Source organism: Crocodylus siamensis, chromosome 7, assembly GCF_052110815.1.
Source record: "Crocodylus siamensis isolate JL-2025a chromosome 7, ASM5211081v1, whole genome shotgun sequence".
NCBI lineage: Eukaryota > Metazoa > Chordata > Crocodylia > Crocodylidae > Crocodylus > Crocodylus siamensis.
In genome coordinates this window covers 34,537,456-34,558,502 of record NC_143401.1, presented here as the reverse complement: position 1 = coordinate 34,558,502, position 21,047 = coordinate 34,537,456, and the positions used below count along the sequence as shown (strand labels likewise).

General features: G+C 40.0%; 1 protein-coding gene across 3 annotated transcripts in view; it reads left to right on the top strand.

Annotated features, from left to right (window-relative positions):
* Positions 1-21,047, top strand: part of RASGEF1A (RasGEF domain family member 1A) — a 310,602-nt gene that overhangs the window by 264,055 nt on the left and 25,500 nt on the right. For 2 of the 3 annotated variants that reach the window (XM_090057743.1, XM_090057741.1), the window contains exons 1-2: positions 9,512-9,654; positions 12,575-12,754. In XM_090057743.1, coding sequence (XP_089913869.1) covers positions 9,628-9,654; positions 12,575-12,754 — 207 coding nt within the window. In that variant the 5' untranslated portion in view covers positions 9,512-9,627. Of the gene's footprint in view, positions 1-9,511; positions 9,655-12,574; positions 12,755-21,047 lie in introns of those variants that run through there. The other variant, XM_090057742.1, reaches the window with a different exon arrangement.

The window sequence follows — 21,047 nt, the reverse complement described above, 5'->3', positions numbered from 1 at the left end:
CCTTTATTTCAAGCCTGATGCAGCAAGCTGGGCATGGGCAGTGGTTGCTGTTGGAGCAATGAGCTCCGAGTGTGTGGTCTTTTGTGCAGAAGCCTCTTGAGAGCAGTGAGGCTCCATGTGAATAGACCTTGGCACTCATTGTAGGATAGGGAGCATGGCTAGCTGCAAAACAATTTCATTCTATGGAAAATTTAGAAACATAGAAGTTTATTTACATTCCTATTTGGAAGGAACACAGGCCTTTCACATATTTTGTGGAGGGTGAAGTAATTGGGCACTCACTTGAAAATATGGGAGAAGAAGGGTCAAGTTAGTCCTCCATCCAATGGAGAAAATGACTTGTACATCAGTTATTTTGATGTTAAACAATAAAGTGTTTAACTAAAATGTTCCTCACTGACTAATCAGGAGATTAATTTATTAATCCTGAAAGATGAGTGACTTTAACCCCTTTAAAAATGAGATACATTTTCCCTGATAAAAAGGGGCATTACATGTTAAAAGGAACACCACCAACAATTCTGGCCTCACACTTATCCTTTTACTTGTATATTGTTTATTAAAGATAACATTTATTATTGTCATGTTTGTTAACATGACAATGGCTCATATGCACATAACCCAACAACACTGTCCATTGTTAAATTGAATATGAATATATATTTTTTCAATATACACTATACATATAGTGGCTGTGTATGTGTGTATGACTACAGACATTTGGAAAAACCTCCAACCACTACCAGTTTGCCAAGGAAATATTAAACTTTCATACGATTTATACACTCATGCACATACATATTAGTAATGACATTTTAACATTTGTATATGTATACACATATATGTGTGTACACACACATGCGCGCGTGTGCGCATCATTACTATATGTATAGTAATGACATTTTAACATTTTATGGGCAAACTGGTAGTGGTCGGAGGTTCTTCCAGATGTCTATATTCATTTATGAGTCTACTATGTTTTACAGTCATTTATGAGTCTAGTATGTTTTTACTAAGTTCCTAATATGAATGTGTCCTACCTAAAATCATCCTGTGCATTTAACAGCTGTTAATTGAGCTGCGAGTCAGATCATTTCAATTCATTCCAAAACTACTATCCCAACTTGTACTAATTACCTTGATGATGCCAGTATGAAGAATCCAAGCAGTAAATACACATTTGGAAGTAATTATTTGGTCATTTATGCAGGGGCTCCCATCAAAATCAAAAAGGTGAGGAAGACTGGTAGCAGAGTTAGAGGAATCTTGTTTTAATGCTGCTTGCTCTATATCTCTTGGAAAACAGCGTACTACATTTTCCAACTCTAGCATCTCTCACCATAGCCTTTATAAAGGAAATTCAGAAATAAAACATAATTGACCAAAAGAAATAAACTGAACCCCCTCAATGACCTTAAAGAACCATGTAAATACTTGGAGATGTTTACACAACTGCTGTCATAATTTCTGCTAAGCAAACACAAGGATGACTAGCAAGATTTGTATTTTTCATGTGCTAATTACAATGCCCTGCAGCTTCTAGAGCTAAAAATAAACCTCTTTTTTGTTGAGTAGGTTAAAAAATAGCAACTCATGTATTTACAAAAATACTGTTTTCAAGTAGATTGACATCAGCAGACAGGCAGATTTCTTCTCCCCTCCAGGCACTAAATTGCTGATGTATGTACATGATCACTCCTTGGCATAATTGATTTTCACATTCTGCACAGTGGCACATTTTCAGAATAACTGGCACAGTGAGGGGCATGGCTGTGCTAGTGAAGGGCACACACTATTTGGGATTAAAAGGTGACTCTGTACCCCAACATTGAATTCTGATAATTTTTTAAAAATGTCAGATTTGAAAAAAAAACTTAGGTAAAAGTTCATTAAGACTGTTTATTAACATCCTTAAAAGTTCAGCTCAAATTGGAAACTCAGTGATCAACACAGTACCCATAACAATTCCTGGGTTACTGCGTGTACCGAGCAGGCAGCACGTGCAACCCATTTTCTAGACAGTACTGAACCAGACCCTTAGAGTATGGTCTACAATATGCAAGGAGCAGTAAAGATAAGAACAAAGGCAATGTCTTTAGCAGAAATAACTGCTTACTTTGCTCTGATCTCCTGAATGACCCCTGATATACACTGGTATGTATGTGCTATAGATGCTCATTTTGGTAAAAAGAGAATAGTGTGTTTTTCCCTCTGTGCTACCTCTCTTCCTTGCTAGGTAGTTGACCTTTTATATGGTGTTTCCAAATCCACCAGACTTGGGAAGCTGTAACCACCCAATCTGACAAAAAAGCAAACTTGACTCTTTGTCAAGTCCTTCACTGATCCTGCTAGCATCCACAGATTTCGGTGGGATACATACATCCTTGGTATGTTCAGCAGATGTGTCTCAGGTGGATATAAACTTTAAAGTACTGATTAGCAAGCAAGTAGATAACCTATGAAACCCCTTAAGGTAGCTGCCATTTGTGAAGTTTGTGAATCAAATAAAGAATGTCAGAATACTTCTTAAATGACTCTGGTAGAATAAGGATAAATACTAAGGCAAGAAAACTGCCTTAGTAGAATGAACTGAGCCCTTTGCCCAAAGTCAGATTTAGCTAAATGTAGATCTTTTAAAACATTCAAGAAAACCCCACACCAACATGTGTTATCATCTCAGTCCAGTGCCTAAGAAACATCTCCACATCACAAACATCATCCACCAGTTTGGTACACACCTGTCTTGGCTGGAAGGTAAAAGACTGAATGGGAAAGGACAATTTTCTTTGAGAGATTCTCCTTTTCAATTTGGGGTTGGGACACAATGCTGGGGGAAATTCCATTGATACCACCCATCACATAATTGAAGAACCAATGTCAGACTCTAAACTTGATCTTCCACTAGTATAAATTTAGTTCACACATACACACAACTAGAAGTAGTTTATGTTTTGACAGCTTTGTTTCTTTCCTTGAAGCAGCACTAAAAACAGGAGTGATAGAGAATCTCAATATAGATATCTCTTGTATATGCACTAAAAATTACCATTGCTAGAAATCTCCTGAGAAATGCTGGTTGGGATTTATTCAACAGAGCAGTTTTCATCAGGAAATGCCAATTCAGAGTTTAAACTTTTCATGGTAATTACTGGGTTTTGACAAAATTTTATTGACACGACACAGACTCTCCAGTCAAAAGGTAGAAGGAGTCAGTCAGTAATTCCTAATAGCATTATGGTTATGGTACTCAGGTCCAGGTTCAACTCCTCTCACATTTAAAGAAGGATTTGGATTAGTCTCTCACACTTGCTGCCAGGCTACTAACTACTCTGGGGTGCTTTTCCTTAAAAATGGAAATATCTTCATTTCACTCCAATGCAGAATGGAAAACTAGCTGAAGTCTCAAAACTTGTTGTGGAACAGGAAAAAAAGTTCCCTTCTCAGCTGTACCCTGTTAAGACAAAAAAACTTGATGACTCTATCCTGAAGAGGCCTCCTAATTTTGGAGTCCCATGATAAGCTGTTGTCTGTGATTTGTGCTTAGCCTAAAACTGCTTGCAACCTCACAGACAGCCAGAGAAGGTGTATTGCATGTATTGGTTCATGGTTCCTTGGCTCAGCTAACCAGCAAAGACATTTTTATACAGTGTGAATGGAAAACTACAAGCATTACAGGCATACCTAACAACCTATGATATAATGCACTGTTTTGAAATCTAAAAGCTCATGCTCTAAGCAGCAGTTGGACAAGGCATGTAAAATACTTCTGGAATGCTAAAGCATACTGGCACAATAACATTTGTAAAAGATGCTGAGTTATGGACATGCCAAAAAGTTCTTTAAAAAATAATGTGTGGATCCAGTGTACCATTTCAAGGGCATACAAAATGCTAACTATTCCGTACATTGTCCTCTGACTACATTCTACACATTTTTTTCAATAGTCATTCTGACTGCACATAACTCCAAAGCACTGAAACTAGACAAATGTTAAAACTATGTGCCTTGCTAGAGAAGAAGAGGTACAAAGGTCAGATTCCACAGCTTACATTTTGCAATAGCCAACCATGGAAAGGGGCAGTTTGGGTATGCATATGAAGACATGAAGGACCAAGGCCAGATCCCACTTTCATTACTTAATAGACAGTAAAAAAAGAATATACAATGAAGCTCTTTCTGTGCTGTCTCTCCCCCTTTGACCTTCTTCTCTTTCACCAAGGCAAATGATGAGACATTTAGTCACATGTATGGGCTCTGTTTACGAAATCAGACTTATTACTGAACAGGTCTGTGTGGAATGTAACAAGCAACTTGAATGATTTAAAGCATAAAGGCTACAGATGTGATATTTCAGAGAGACTCCCTTTGATATTAGGCTGCAACCGTAATTACAGAGTGTTAATAGCTCCTTGCAGTTACTTGCTTTTCTGAAGTAGGAAAATAATTTATACACTTTGCCCAAGTTCATTTAAGTAACAACTCTTAACTTTGTCCATCCAGTTTAACAAGGAATAGATTTTTTTCCCTTTAAGAATGGGGGGAAAAAACTGCTAACTTAAAACAGTAAAATTTGGAAAACTTCACTTCATAACCAACTTCTTTCTAATTTTTCAACAATGTCTTTCCTGGTTATTATTACGTATTTTTATTATACTAACTTCTGCAAGCCTCAAGCAACGTTGAGACCACTTTGGGTCAGGCATCATGCACACAAAGTAAGAGTCAGCTGCTGTCCTGGAAGTTATACCATCTAATAGAAAAAAAGCCACAGGAAGCAACCAGCCTCACCATCATAACACAGATGAGAAACTGAGGCATAGACAAATTAAGTCACTTAGGCCATGTGTAGACAAAACAAGCATGTGTGCATGGCACTTTAAAGTGGGCTAAATGCTTTTACACCGCTTTAATGGTGTCAGTGTTTGCACAACTCGATGGCATATTGTGCATTAATTCCAGCCTCTGTAGGAAATTGAGAAGCATAATGCGACTTAAACGACTTAGGGCACTGGGCTGCCCCTACAGCCATGGGGCAAAGCACCAGGCTCCATGCAGCTCAGGGGCTTTGCAAGAAGCCCTGTGGGCAGCCTGGCAGCAGCCCAGGAAAGCAGACTCTGACCAAGAAAATCAGCAAGCCTGATCTGCCCCCCTTTCCCACCCCCCCCAGCCTGCCTGAGCTGCATGGGGGCCTGGTGCTTCCCTCCACAGCTGTGGTGCCTCCTGGGACAGCCCAAGCCGGGTGCCTGTAGGCCGGTGACACCTGGGGAGGGCCACTGCTGTCGTAGAGGGAAGAACTAGCCCTGCCTCTCGCAGCTTAGGGACCGGTCCACCCACTGGCAGGTCTCCCTCCCCTCCCCACCAGAAAGGCAGGTAAATCATCAGGATGTGTGCACAACACAGGGGTTTAATCAGCCCTAAATTGAAGCAACGTTTTTTAAAACTCGACGCTTCAATGTAGGGCCCCCGTTTATTCTACACATACCCTTACACATTTAATCTGCAGCATTCAGTAATTGAACCAAGATCTCACAAATTTCAATCTAATGTCTTAAAAATCACAAAGGTTAACCTTCTTCTTAACAACACCTTTCTTGCTGGGTGCTTTTAAATTTGCTAATGGAAGACAGGTGGAAAAAAATCCCCTTGCCAAGACAGGCTTGATGACTAACTTACCTTGAAGCAAGAGGCTTTTCTGACTTGCTTGGCAGAATAGCTGCCTGCATAAGGGTGCTGCTTCAAGTCCCCTACATTATAAATGAAGCACATGCACAGGGCAATCAAAGCCATAGCTCTGTTGATTAAGCCTGGACTGGTGTCTGTCCACTAGCAACAAAATGCACACATTGAACTGTGAATTTAGAATGGCATTTTGATGTATTGTATATTACATCTTTATGGTGCTGACAGTTTGTTCAGGAAGAGGATAACAACAACAGCTACACTCAGACCTTAGACGGTCTTCTACATCCATACCTCTCAAAATTCTTATTAAGAAACCTGTCATCATCCATGTTTTACAATGATGGAAAGTGATACACTAAGGGAATGACTTCTCCATTGTGACATATCAGGGGCAGAGCTCATAAGAGAGCTTCACACTCAACTCCCAGGTCAATGTTCTTATACCTACACCAGATGCAACTTTTCCCAAGGCCAGTCTAAGATAAGGGAAAACAACTACCATATCAAGGTGCCATTCTACACCCCACCACATTTCTGCTCTAGGAGCAAGACATTGCTTTGACTGTACGTTCTCTCACCTACCTATAAGAACATGCATATTGACTTAAAAATAAGAAAAGGAGTTCAACACACATGTTCTACTACACCTTTAAACTTCTCTGTCCATGAAGAGGGAGAGAAAAGAATACATACTACTCACGCTGCTGAAATGTAGCAGCTGCTTCTCTTCCAGTGAACTGTAAAATTGTGGGAGCTGCAATGTTTTGCTCTCAGGCCTTTAGGTCTTTAGCTATTATACAATAACTATAAAATGCATAACTTTCCAACTTAACAGTAAAGCTGGAGCTTTCATAGCCACCTGCTTCCTACCTTCAAAGTTAGGCAAGATTCACATTGCTCACGCTATTATGAAGCCTGGGATGTTTTTAAAATGTCTTGAAGCTGAAGCTACTGGTTAAGCTTAATGAACTTTGTCAAATTTGCTAATTCTAACTGACAAGTGCCACTCTTGGTCTCAGATCTTTTTGTGCAGGTTTAGTAATGGACAGAAGTGGGCAAAAATGCATTTTTCCTACACATTCACTTGTAGATATTGTTAGTTCTGGCTATAGGTCTGACTACTAAATAGATTGATCAAATAAGTGTTCATTGAGTAATGGTCTAAAAAACATAAAGAATTAAACTGTCCTCTGTTAGATATAATCAACCCAAATATTCTTATAGCCTGTTTTTAGTTATTTAATGCAGGTAAATAAAATAAATAAATTCCTATATCAGTCAGGGGACAAAGGAAGCGAAGGGTATGTCTACACATGCAATCAATGCACCAGAATTTCCTGGGCAGAAAATTCAGGCTCCTTAAAACACTCTCGGGCGCATGTCTACACATGCATGTACCAGGAGCAGATTGTGTCTGACAGCCCAGTCCAGGGTTCTGCCCTCCTGCAGTAGCCTGAGGAAGTCTGCAGCACCCCTAGGTGCCAGCCCTAGGCTGGCAGGGATCATAGGGCTTGCCCTGAACCCTGGCAGTCAAGGGAACTGTGCCAGCTCCTGAGGTAGCTCCCAGCTGCACAGAGCTCAGGGACCATATCAATTACTGGGAATATATAGTTTTTATTCAGTTGCTAGATTATGCCTTTTTGTTGTATAGTGTAAGGATTAGAATCCTCCACCCATATGATCCCCTGCAAGACAAAAAAAAGATCGCTTTCCCTGTGTATTAAAAAAAACAAACACCCTACTCTTAGTTATGAGAAATGAATATTCATTTTTTCTCATGCTGTGGTTTCTGAGGGAAAGTAGGCTGCACTGATAACTTAAGCAATTTGATTATGAGATGCTTAGTAAATATAAAGGTGGCAAATGAAGATGGATCTAACTGGGAGCAAGGTACTCAAAGTTATATCACTGAGAGAATCTTTTAACTCAGTTGATAGGACAAAGCATGCCTCAGACAACCAGGAACCTTGGTTGCATTTCTCAGCAAAAAATTGAACTACTATAAGCTTTTTTGCAATGATAAATTTACCAAGTACTATGTTTCAAACATCCACAATCATTTCAGAGGGAAGGCTGGTATATAATTGTATGGTGAATTGTTTTTATAAACATATGGCGCCCAATACTCTGGTGCCAATTCATGCATTTCAGCAAAGAAACACAGACATAATGTAATACTTATACTGCTCTCCCCATCAGTTAGGGCACTGTTCTAGAATGAGGGGACTAAGGCTGAATCCTGGAAACTTCTTGCCTGTCTAACAAAAGTAGTATGGATGGGGAATTAGTTCAGTAATCAAGAGAATTGGATTTAACTAAACCTAAGCCTCTTTCCTTTAATGAGGTTAAAATTAGGTTGTAAGAGTTCACCCAACATGCTCCATAAGCTTTGGTGATATACCATAAAGTTTGCCATTGCATCTCAGTAGGCCTGTTTGCTGCCTTCAAACCATGTGTTATTTGGGACTTGCTAGTACCACAGATACATAAAGGAACATCTCAGAGCTCAAAAAAGATCAAAACTGTCAAGCCAATTAAAAGATACCAGCCATGATGATGGGGCATCATACCTGGTACCTGCATTAGCCTAGAGCCATCAAATAAATGTTCCTGGGCCATTTAAAAAGGTGAGACAATCCTATTGAAGTAAAAAGCAGTCAATTGCTTTGCATAGCAATTTCTGGGCAAGAGAATAATTGTAATGTAAACAGTTTGAGGGAGAAGCTCTTCTCAATGGCACATATCTTTACATTCTATCATCACACAATTCAAAGGCACTGCTCAGTGCTGTGCCTCACCCTCATAAGTTGTTTTGAATTGTACTTCCCAACTGTATTGGTTTGTACGGCTTGAGATTCAAGGTGCTAGAAGCAAACTTGCACAATGTGCCATTTAATTAGTGCTAATTCCAGCAATATGCCAGTGAATGAAAGAAAGGTCATAACTAAACAGTGTTCAGAACTGCAGACAGCACTCTGGATATTGAGGTTTGATGACAATTTTCCCACACCCCCCAAAAAGCATTTTCTAATACATCTGAAAACTTCTGAAAAACGTGTTGAATAAACATTTAAATGAAGCAAACCAACTATCCAGTTCTTAAAAACCTTTAAAAAGTGCTCTTGGCATTAGCACAACTCAGCTTCTATTACAAGTCCTGGTGAAACTGCCTCTAACAGCACTGGGAAAACAAGTTTAGTCGATGCTGAGACTTTATGAAAATCCTACCAAAGGGGTCTGCCACGTTGCTTAGCCTCACTTTAAAATTTCATGCAAATATAGATTTCAGGCACCACTTCCTTTCCTGAAGAGACTGCAGCTTTGCACATATATGGAGAGAAAAAGAAATGAATTGGCACTTTTATTTTGTGTACACAATGCCACAAGTCACACATGTCCTGACTTCATTTCCCATTGGTGTGCTTTGCTTGACTCTGATCTTCTCTGAAGTAGTCCCAGACTAGCCCACAGAGCACCACCGCTGCCAGACACCCCACAGGGAGTGAGTTGTTTATCTTTTCTATCATAGAAGAGAAGCTAAAGTGCTGCTGTTCTTGGCAGCCAAGCCTTTCTGAAGAAAAAACAAGGAGGAAGCGGAGGGGGAACTTCATCTAAGCAATCAAACCTGTTGGACAAGCCAGGGCTGCTACAGAGGAAAGCAGAGGGTGGGCTTTTCTTTCCTAGTGTGTACAGTGCACACATACAAAAGCCAGCCCCAGTACACTCGGCTTCTTTTGAATTGGACAAGCTCTCCCTCAGCCAACAGATTGCTGAGCCGGGGACTGACGTCAGAGGCAGTCCTTGGAAACTGCCAGTTTTCTGGGTTTGCTCAGATGAGCCTGAAACTCTTCAGATGTGAGATGGCTGGATCTACTATGGCTGGCTGAGGCTTTTATACTTTGAAAGAAAACCCCACCATCAAGATTTTGAGAACTGCCAAGGCTTATGTACATATTACACAGGAAAATGAGGGTAAGATTTTCAGTTCTTCAGTTATGTATGTGATCTGTGTGTATTTGATTGCCATGCAGAGCCTTATATGGCACTTTTTGCCATGGCGAAAGTTTGAGCCAAATTTTGCTCTCATTTACATCAGTAGAAGACTACAGGTTGTTTTAAGGGACTCAGTCCTGGATTACTGCAGTGTAGCAGAGATCAGAATCTGGTCATGCGGTCCTTTGAATTCTTTGTTCCGCTGCCAAAAAAAGATGTTGGTTAAACTGAATGGGATGCAGTTGTTCACCTTAGAATTTCTGCAACCCCTTTAAAAGACTGTTTTCAGCAAGTTTTTAAAAATATATATTTATGGCAGTTCACTTTACAGTCTTAATGCTGAAATCTAAAGAGAACTCACCTGTAGCATGTGGCATGTTTTCAAGATTATTTCGCTTGCACTGATAAATAGGATGTCACCAACTTTCTTCCTTTGGCTGTGTCTCTGTGCTAATCAAGGGTATATACATTTCAGGAAGGAGTGCTGCTGTCTTATTTATTATGTGACTTGCAATTGCAAGTGGATTTTAGACTTGGCATGAAAGACTGTACGATGTCTTCAAGATTTACGTACCCACTTTTGTTGAAAAACAAAGAGACTGGGACTGTATATGTGAACACTTTCTGCTGTACCCAGGGAAAATATCCCAGGAGCAGTGTTAGCCTTAAAAGTGACATAAAAACACACTACCTTTTTAAAGCAGATTAACTACTTTTTCAGCACTGCCAGCCTCTCATAAAGTCAAGGTATCTTAGCTTAATCTTGAACTAAACGTTTAATTTCTGTATTGAATTTTAGAGTGGTGATTTTCATGGAGCTTTGCTTATTAATAAACAGATTACTTGCCAATGCCTGGAAAGTACATGTACTAGGATTTAACACCGGGTACCACATGGCATCAGTTCCCAAAAAGACTCCCCCCACCTTCCCATCCCCGCCCCCCCCAGAGTAAAATCATGAGGACAGTGTTAAATTTGGCAGTGTAGCTTGATACTTCTCATTTGAAGTCATTCATCGTTTATGGTTAGGTTGATCAAGCATCATATGCAACTAGCATAAGAGCTTGTAGCCCTTTACCTACTAAGAGCACAGAATTGTCCACATCTATATTTCAGTTAACTAGAAAAAGATTTATTACTTCTCCTTCCAGAAAGGATCACTTGAAAGAGAGAGACAGGGACGAAGACAGATAATTTCCAATATGTTCTAAAAACAGTTCACAAAAAAAACCAGAATGTTTCTCCCCTCCTTCCCACTCCTACCTAGAAGCTCTATAACTAAATTGTTTCAGTAGCAGAGAGAGTCCCTTTACAAATCTGTACAGGCACCTCCATGCCATTATTAGCCAAACAGCACATACCATACATTATTGCAAAGCTATTGGAATAGATCTTAAAAGGAAAAAAAAAAACAAATTACTAACAAGTTGCATAATATGCATAGCTAACTCAGCTTCCTCGCCTCACACTCTCAGAGGCACACAGTCATTTGTCAAGGTCTTTACATGCTGTAGAGCCCATGTCTTGTGTTTCAATTTGTAACATACATCAAAACATTAATAGGGAAACACTTGGCATAGTATCATCAAGTTTCATATATTATAAGCCCATAGGTTCTGCACATTGTGTTTTAAAACATGACTCTTAATTATAGTTTAAAAGGGGCAAATACTAGAAGTATCTTGACACACAAGGTAATATTCACTGTTTAACAGCTGCCATGTTTTAATTACATTTCTCTTATTCTCTTTATCTATCTATAAATGTTTGTATTGCCATCTTTGTTTGTATTGGCATAAATAGAAACATGCTGTGCTAAAGGCAGTTGAATGAAATTCTGTTCACTTGTTTGCCTGGAATAAGAAACATACCTTCCCCACCACACCTTGAAGTACAAGTACTAGTAACTGACATAGCCCCAATTCACACCCCCATCCCCATCTGAAATCTTGTAAATCTTGTGCCTTAGCTGGTACATACTGCAACATCTGTTTAAAGAACTAAATGCTGAAGGCCTTGCTGTTGTCCAATAATGTTGCAGATGTCCTTAAAAAAATCCTGTGGTGAGTATGATTTGTTTTCCAGCAGGTAACTGCTTCAGCTGTAACATTTGCCAATAATTTTGAACTTCTGCATGTACTGCATTGACTTCAAGTTGCAGTCAGACTTCTCTATTTGCATGTGGTAACTACAACACAGTTGGGCTTGTGGCCACAAAAAAAGTATGTTTTTTTTAGGTGACTGTTTTACTTAGTGGCATAAAAGGCCAGGCACAAACATGGGTGTGAGCATTCAGACTTACTTAATTCACATTGTGAAATCCTAGGTAAGGAGACAGTCTTGCCCAGATGGTGCATCCTCAGCCATTTCCAGTCCTGTCCAAATGGCAAAGGACATGCCAGAGACGACTCACTTCTGTCAAGATCTAGAATACCATGTATCCAGAAATGCTGGATAATTTATCATCACATATATCCAGATCTAATCCTGTCTCAAAATCCTAAATCGAAAAGCTTAGAAGAAGGAGATTATGTCTTTGTAATGCAGTAGTTTGGACAGTGCCATAATTTTTACCTATGTGAGATTTCTTCTTGAATTGACAAGGTGTTTCACACTGATGTTTCTATATCCTTATTTGTGACGGACTGAAAACCTGATGATGGCAACTGCACACAGGGAGAAAAAAAGAAGTTTGGTTACACGTAATTTCAAAGCTAAAAGCAATGTTTTTAGGCTGACAGGAGTGGGGGTTCAGAACTCCCCCTTTAAAGCCCAAGCTGTGTTCACTCAGATGATGTAACTGAGCACAACTTATGCCTTTGTAAACACTATGCATACTCACAGAAGACCTTTAAAGACAACTGAAAACTTCTCTCTTTTTCTTCTCCAACCACCACAGGAAACTATGCCCCAGACGCCAATATTTTCCAGCATGCTTGGTTCAAGTTGTAGTGGGCAAGTGCAGCCAGACATGGGCGAAAGGTGTGGTGATCCTGTTTACCAAGATGGAAATCTCATCTCTGGATCACTGGAAGCCCTGATAGAGCGCCTGGTTCCCACCTTGGACTATTATCCAGATGTAAGTAGACATTTGAGGGTTTCTTTCTACAGCATTTAAACAGAATCAGGATTCTAATGCAGGTGCTTTAGCTTACTGTCTTGTTCCATTTGAATCAAGATTAAGAAACAAGTCTAAAGAGCCATTGCCTGGCCTCTGATAATCAGCCTTGTACTTACATAAAGTGATGCCCAAGTAGGAGGCTCCCCCTACCTGCCTGAATGGGAATATTTATTAGAAAGATTAAACCTTGGCTAACCCCACTGGTACTTTAAGAAACAATTAAAACTGGCATTAGCCGTAGACATTTCAATCTGTCTAAGCTTCCTTTGCCCTAATGCAGCCTAGATTAGTTACTAACTAGATTCTGCTGGGGGGAAGTACAGAAGTTCTGTGCGCTGAGGGAAGCTCCAATTCTTTAACTTCATTTTACATATTCCTTTAGTTTGGTTATCTAACCAGCAAATAAATATACATACATACATACATACACTTTTATATATATATATAAAACGCTCTCTTTCAACACATTTTGACTACCCTGAAATTCCAAAATGTCTCTCTCTCAACCCAGCAATGGTTTTGTTGTGGTTTCCAGTCTCCTCACCACAATCCCCTGAAATGAATGCCCTGTCTAACTGTAGGGTTCTAAACTCAGGATGTCATTAAGAGATTATTGTATTACTTAAAATGACCTACTGTGTCCCATAAAGGAAGGTTGCAAAAAAGCAACACAATTACATGGCAAAAATTGGGTTTAAGTCCTGGGAAAAAGGGTAAAGGAATCCAAACTTTGTTTAAAGGCTACCCGAACAATTAACTATATCAAAATCACTACTGCAGTGGGCTATGCTGGAAAGAACTGTATGGCAGTGTGAATGTTTGTCAGCTTGATTGATACAGGGCCTTGGATTTTGGATTCACATGAGGTAACAATTTAAAAGATAAGCTCCAAAACACCACCAAAAAAGATAACATTACACTCCTACTGACACCAAAACCCAGGTGTATGACGTAGGAGATTTATAAAAATATATGAGGTAGATAGGGAATGCTTCAACCTTCCTATTCAGACCTGTTGCCCTGTGGGGTCAGGCCAACTCTCAGGATCTCAGTATTGTGCTGTTAGACAGGAGGGTGTGACACAATTGCACATATACAAATCAATTAGGTGCGCGCACACACACACACCCCCAAACCAGCCTAGGCACATGCATACCTATCACCAATTCAAGCACATACACACTAAAAATTAGACAAAAATCAGTTGTCAATACCTGCACACTCAGTATACATACACAGATCACTAATTCGTATATCATGCACCCAATGATAGATATATATATTACACACATACACACCCACCCATATATACACACAAACTCACCAGTTCACACACATACAACCCATCTACATATAGGTAAGTTCCTAACTTGGATGGTACAGTACATATGTGTGTGCTTGGGGTACCTGGGATACTTGGGGGAAGGTTAAGGTGAGAGAGTTAAAAGTGTAGGGAGTGAAAGTTGCCAAAACCAGGATTAGAACCGGTGGACTAGACAGAAGCTGGATGAGGAACTGAGGCTTAAGATCAAGTGGCCCCAGGGTTACTCAAGGTCACTGGTGCAAGGGAAAGAAAAAAAATAGCTTGGTGGCAAGGAGGAGACAGCCAGGAAAGAGAGACAGAAACCTGGGAGCTTGGGGCTAAAAATTGAGGCAGACAGCTGAGATTGGGGGGGGGGAGCAGATAAGTGGTGGAAGGAGGAGACAGCCAGGAAAGAAACTGAGGCAGAAACCTGGTTGCTCAGGGGGAAAGGAAAAGGAAGTGGGCATAAGACATTGGCAAAGAAAAAGGGGGACTGGAGGCAGAGAGGAGCTCAGGACAGGTGTTGGAGGTAGCAGTGAGCCAGAAGCAGGAGAGGGAGAAATGAGACAGAAGTTAGAGGGTTGAGGAGCAGAGATTGGAGCAGGGTCAAACCATACTAAAGCAAAACCCAACTTAGGGGTCCAAATAACAGTTTTATTAAACAGACAATCTACACAGCCCCATGAAATTATTGGTTCACACACACACACACACACACACACACACACTCTCTCTCTCTCTCTCTCTCTCTCTCACAATGGCAGCAGAAGAAAGACTCAGTGGAAGGGCTGGAGTCCAGGTAGGGAAGAGAAGCAGAGTCCAAGTCCTTGGTTGAGGAGAGGGTGGGGGTGATAGCTACCTCTCCAGGCTGGAAAGGGGTCTTTGTGCAGCAGGGCATCTCGGTGGATAGGTGGTGTGGCATGGTGCTGGTCCAGATGAAGAGGGCATCCGAAGGAGTCAGTCTTCACTACCCCTTTTATGGGGCAGACTACCTCTGATCTCTTATGGGGAGGGCCTGTCTAGGCAAGGTCAGTTCTGTTCTAGAAGGCTCCAGGTATTCTTACTGAGCATGTGCAGCCTTGGCACAATGGTAGGTTGCCTCATCTTTTGTTTCTTGAATGCTGAGCATGGTTCCAAGGGCTGGGTCATTGGTCCAAGTATTGGTGTTGATGGTTTGGTCATTCAGAAGGAGCTATTTTTAGATCTACTGCCATTGTCTCTCAAGCACCCTCATTCATCCCCATTCATTCAGGAACCAAGTTACATAGGAGGGGTAAGTGCGAGTCATGGGTTACACAACCAGGCATGGGGATAAGATGGAGGCTTGATATTACAAGATGGAAACTTGACATGACTTATGCTAACTTACATATATAGGCCTAAAGCAGTAATCACACAATATAAAAGCAGTTAAAAAAAAAATCAAAACAAAACATAATAATTATCACTTATAAAACAGTGGATATCTATATGAAAATAGCAGGGCACTTAATTGCAAGGAGGGGAAAGAAAAATAAAACTTACTACCTAAAATAAAATGTTAAAGCTTATCCTACATCTTAGCTTACTTATACTTATCTAGGGAATAGAGAGGGAGAGAAATAGTCAGAATTGGTTGGAGAAGGGGAGGGAATGCATTTTAAAATAAATTTAAAAAAAGAAAAACTGGGGATTTTGCTACAGAACTAGTCCTAAAGCTTCTATTTGACTATTCATAGTTACAACTGTATTTTGTTGACAAACATACACATAATATCCAATTTTTTATAACAAGTTATAGGCTTAACAACCTCCATTTATTCTGCTATTTTTTATTTAAATACACACTATACAGCAAGCACAGTTTGTTCTTTTTTTAAGACACTGTTAATGCATTGAAAAAAGCAGCAGGCAGAGTTTAAAAAGTGAACCTGAGTAGCTAGCTTTGTATTGGTGTACCTCAGAGTCCAGTTCCCTGTTACGTATACTGTACACAGCTATAAAATCCTTGGGTTTCTGCCTGCAGCTGGCCATTTATGAAGTAGCTGCTCATACAAATCTCTTAGTACAGACTGTATTTATAGCACAGTTGTTCTGAAAACTGTTCCCCTATCATAAGTGTTACCCTTAGGATTTTAACAATGTAATCATTGGATCACAGGAGTTACTATGATTTCTATAGAACTCCAACCATGCTCAGAGCATTACAAATCAATAAATCAAAGTCCTTACTATAAGGACCTTATGGTATTTAAATAAACAAGCAAGCAAGCGAGAGGAGATGGGCAAATCAAACTGAGCCCCTAGGGAAGAGAGACAGAAAGAACTGAATTAGATCAGTCACCCAATTCAACAGGAGGACATATTCCTTTTGGAAGGTCAGATCATCACCACTGCATTCATTTTAGCCCAGAGGGCTAACTATTAAAAAGAAAAATACAAAAAGCTTTAACAGTATAAAGACAAAGCAGCACCTGAATCACCCCCAAATAAGTTTTCTGCATTTTACCCCACTGACAAATGTAGTAATTGAATTCTCTGCTTGAAAAAAACAGTTGTCAAAAAATCCCAATGACACCTCATCTACTGGGATCTGGTCTGTGCCAGAAGCCTACACCAGATAGTCAAGAGAAAGAAATATCCCTCCCACCCTCATCCTAATGTATTTTACCCCTAGTATATGCTGCATAGCAAAGGATCTCCAGTTCAGTTTTGCTTAGTAGAGCAACCAGTTACAGCAACATAGATTTCCCAATTTCCACCATAGCACATTTGCAGGAGCTGTGCTCCCAAAGCTGATGAACTAACGTCCCAAGTACATGGCTTGGAAAACATTCCCCTTTATGTCTGTATTAAGCTAAAGATCACAGTAACCTTTTAGGCATAGAAAGGAAAAAACAAACATACAGTATCTTCCCTTGCTAGTTACAAGCAAAATAAGACTTCTATGCCATATTGGCAGAATGGAAGAGGAACAAAGAGGTCAGTAGGAGCAAGACAGCAGCAAGCAAGATAAGGGCCTGCTCTTCTGTACTGCCCTTTTGGAGGCTTGTTTGTGTACTGAGGCTTAGCTGGCATATGGAGAAATAGATGCTCACTACACAGTACCGTTCCGGGGGTCAGGAATGGAATGTACCGTCTGCAACCCTCATGCCCAAGCAAGAGAATGTTTCGACTGAATATTTCACAAACAAGAAGTTCCAGAATGAGTAGCAAGGGCACAAGGAAAATAATATTTTTTCCCTGAGAAGGCATAAGTACATTCTTGGGCCATAAAGTAACAGTCTGTTATTTAGTCTTTGCTCTTACTCTCTTAAAAATAAATAAATAAATAAAATTCAACACATCTCTTAGCAACAAGTTTAACCACCAAAGGAATCTGCCTCCCTTTTTTCTTACAAAACACAAACATCTTTTGTGTCAGCTTAAGTTTTCTAAGTGCTAAGGGCATTTTTTTCTCTCCCAAATACCTGTCACTTTTGTAAGATAAGTGGGACATAACTTTTGACCTTTAAATAAAGGAAAAAAAGAGGAATTCCTCCCTCCCTACCCCGACCTCCCTGCACGCACTTTTTTTTGGTCAAGCTCAGCTAGCTGCATTTCTTTCTCCAATCTTAGTTGTGATGACAGGAAGAAAGAGTGTAGAAAAATATAGTGCATGTGTCTCAATCTCCTACATTTGTTCACAGAATTGCTGTTTTTAAACCAATTTATTCTGAGTTAAAATCCCAGCTCATGGCCCACACACAAAGAGAATGTGGTGATCTCATCCTACTTCCAAATACATTGATTTTCAACCTTTTAGGGCAATTTTGTATCTAACAGACCCAGCTACATCTACCCAGTAAAAACATATTGTGCTCCAGATATGGGGCCCTCAGGCTGATTGTATTGCTGTAGGCAGGCTGCTTTTTGAACTGCCACACCCATAGCACTTCAGACAGAGTGAGTGCCAATAAGCCTACTCCCTGCATTGACATGACTTCTGGTACAACTCTGCCCTGCCTTCTGTATGGTCTAGGAAGTCATTCTGGAGCACAGCTTTGCACAGACTAAAGTGCTGATTCAACTGTAATTCCAGTCACTTATTTCAATAGAGGCAGCAAATTGTGATGGCCTGAAGCTCAATAAGCTTCAATGGTCAAAGACAGGGTTGACTTGGGTACAGCACATAACACCTAGGGGTACCTATACATGAGTAATTACCGCGCACTGGAGCAGACTCAATTAAATCAAGCCTGCTGGAGTATGGTAATTCCTGAGCTCCAGCAGACTCCAGCATCTCATATCATCTTCCCTGCACTTAGAAATGGCGGTGGGGGCGCTTTAACTAAAGCTAGTTCAATGTGCTTTAGTTAAAGCTCCCCTGCCACCATTTCTAAGCACAGGGACCCTGATACATGAGATGCTGTGGGTGCCTTAATTAGAGCAGTTCTTGGAGCTGCCCTAAATAAAAGTGCATCTCCCCAGAGCATGTGTAGAAATGCCTTTGATGCCCATCAGCTCAGTTTTAACAAAATCCCCAAAATCCCCACTGTAAACAAGGCACTGAACTGAAAAGAAGCCACATCATCCCAATACAGAGTTACACAAAGCTACTACTACTACATTAGAGATTGTTGTGTAGTGTCGGCTGAACTGATACAATTGAATATGAAATGGCCGGGGAGACCAACAGCCCAGTTGCATTGTTTAGATGGGGGAAGGGGCTCCACTTTGTTCTGAGATAAACAAGAGTATAAAATCAGTGTCTGACTGGGAGTTATCCCTGGTTTATACCAACATAAAATATCATAGTATCAAGATAGAGAATCCTAGAAAAAAGTGGCCAGATTCCCCAGTGTGGTAAACAGGCTTTACTCCAGTGACTTTACTAAAATTATTTTGTTTTACACCCATTATGAACTAGGTCTCAGTCATTTTGTGAAAAACAGTAACCAAAAAACAGTGCTATGTGGATATTTAAACTCTGGAGAAGCCTATTCTGACACAGACATTACTTTTTAGAATGGGCATGAATAAAGATGTCTGGATTAGGAAGCTTTAACCCCGCCTGCCTGGGCACAATATTACAACTTGCTTCCTAAAAACGAGAAGCAACACTCTGGATTTGAAAGAACTGGTTCTCTCAGTGAGATTGTCTTGCAGTCACTCTGGATAAACAGTTTCCCACATCACAAAAACTTTCAGGAAGGAGACCCAGACTAGAATTAGTGTGCAAGGCTAAATTATATCTTGCCTTAGAAGAATGTGGCACAGTTTATCCGAGTGAAGGTCATTGACAGGGCAGTGCAGTTTACATTTCAGCTGCCTAGCACTTACCTTGTGTAAAAGGCAATTCTTTTGACAGGCTCTTAACCTACTTAAACAATATTCCCTGCTCTCTCCAAAAAAAGGCAGGGGGAGGATAGAAGAAACAAAAAAACCCAGCAGAGTTAAGAGAGAATCATTTTACTCCCCCTTTTCCCTAGTAATTTACAGAAGGGGACGTGAGGTACTATAAAAGCCAAAGCTACTGGAAACATTTCCCAAAAAAGAATTTATACATAGTCTGATTAAAGACATAAAGGATATACCCAAGAGGTAAATTCCCTCCTCAGTTACACCAGGCAGACTCAATGATTGAGTCAATGGGGTCACAGCCATGTCAGTGAACTCAGAATTCAGCTAAAAGGAAGAATAGGAATAGAAGAGAAGCTAGTACAGCTCACACAACATCACAGCTATACTTTCTAGTGCTACAGTTTTGAGTCCAGAGTGGTATTGATTTAAAGTTTATTTGTTACATTCAGCGTTACCATCTATTGCATTTGCTTTACACAAAGACAAAACTGGTCAGGACACTACCAGGGGTGATCCTGCCCTCTCCCTCCCCCAGTGCTTCTGTAACTTCTTTACCAAGTTCTGGCTCTGGAGGCTGGTCTAAAAATTGGTATAAATCCAAGTCCTCAGTAGAGCTTTGCTGAGTATCACCATCTGAGCACCTGACCCTGAACCATCCCCATGTCTCACTTAGTTTCTACATCAACCTGCAGTAAATTAAGAATTTAATACACCATGCTGGTTATTCCTTCCCCATTTTAATTATAGGGACATTACTTGGACCAGTAAGATTACTAAAAACCAAAAGTGAACATTTCATCGCTTCCTCACCTTGTCTTGTTCTCATTTATTCTTCTCTTCCAATAAAAAGCCTCCTTTCTGTCAGGGACTGAGCTGACTTTTTAAACATATATACTATGGTTCTTTCATTTCTAAAACTCAATCTCAGTATTAAGTTTACCATAAAGCCTTTCTTTTACTCTTTCACTCCTGAAGTGTTAGGATATTGTGTATCACGGACACTCTAGAAAAAACAGACTGTACTTCATTAATAGCCGTTTGCCAACAATTAGATAAAGTCATGATCTTCTACTTGGATTCATAAAGGTCACCATCATTATGATTTAGATGAGTGTTTCTGAAGAAAGTAGGCAACAGAATATAGCACACAGCCGATGACACTATCCTGCTAACTGTCCTTAAATCTGCAGGTGCCTTGGTTTACTGGCACTATTGTGGCAGGTGGGGAGAGAAGGAAGAAAGTAAATTAAATTTACACACTTGCTTGAATTTGTCATTCCAATTCAAGTTTGGCTGTAGGATCTGTAATTGAAATTCATGTTCAAGGGGTTGACAACTCCAAACTGAACCAAATCAAAGTACCTAAAGAAAAAAAACAAAGTCTTTAGAAACAGTATTATTTAATAGGCAGGGGGATATTTTCAGTCCTCATGGGGTTACATCTAATAGGCCTTTAAAAAAGAGCAGTCACAAATCAACCATTTACATTAGGAGGTCATAAAGACACGGTGGAACAAATTTTACCTTCCATTACATGAAGGTATACTCAATCAGATTAGTGAAACTGCCCAGGTGTAAATTAAAACAGAATGTGATACATTTTTTTCTTTAAAGTACTAAGAACCA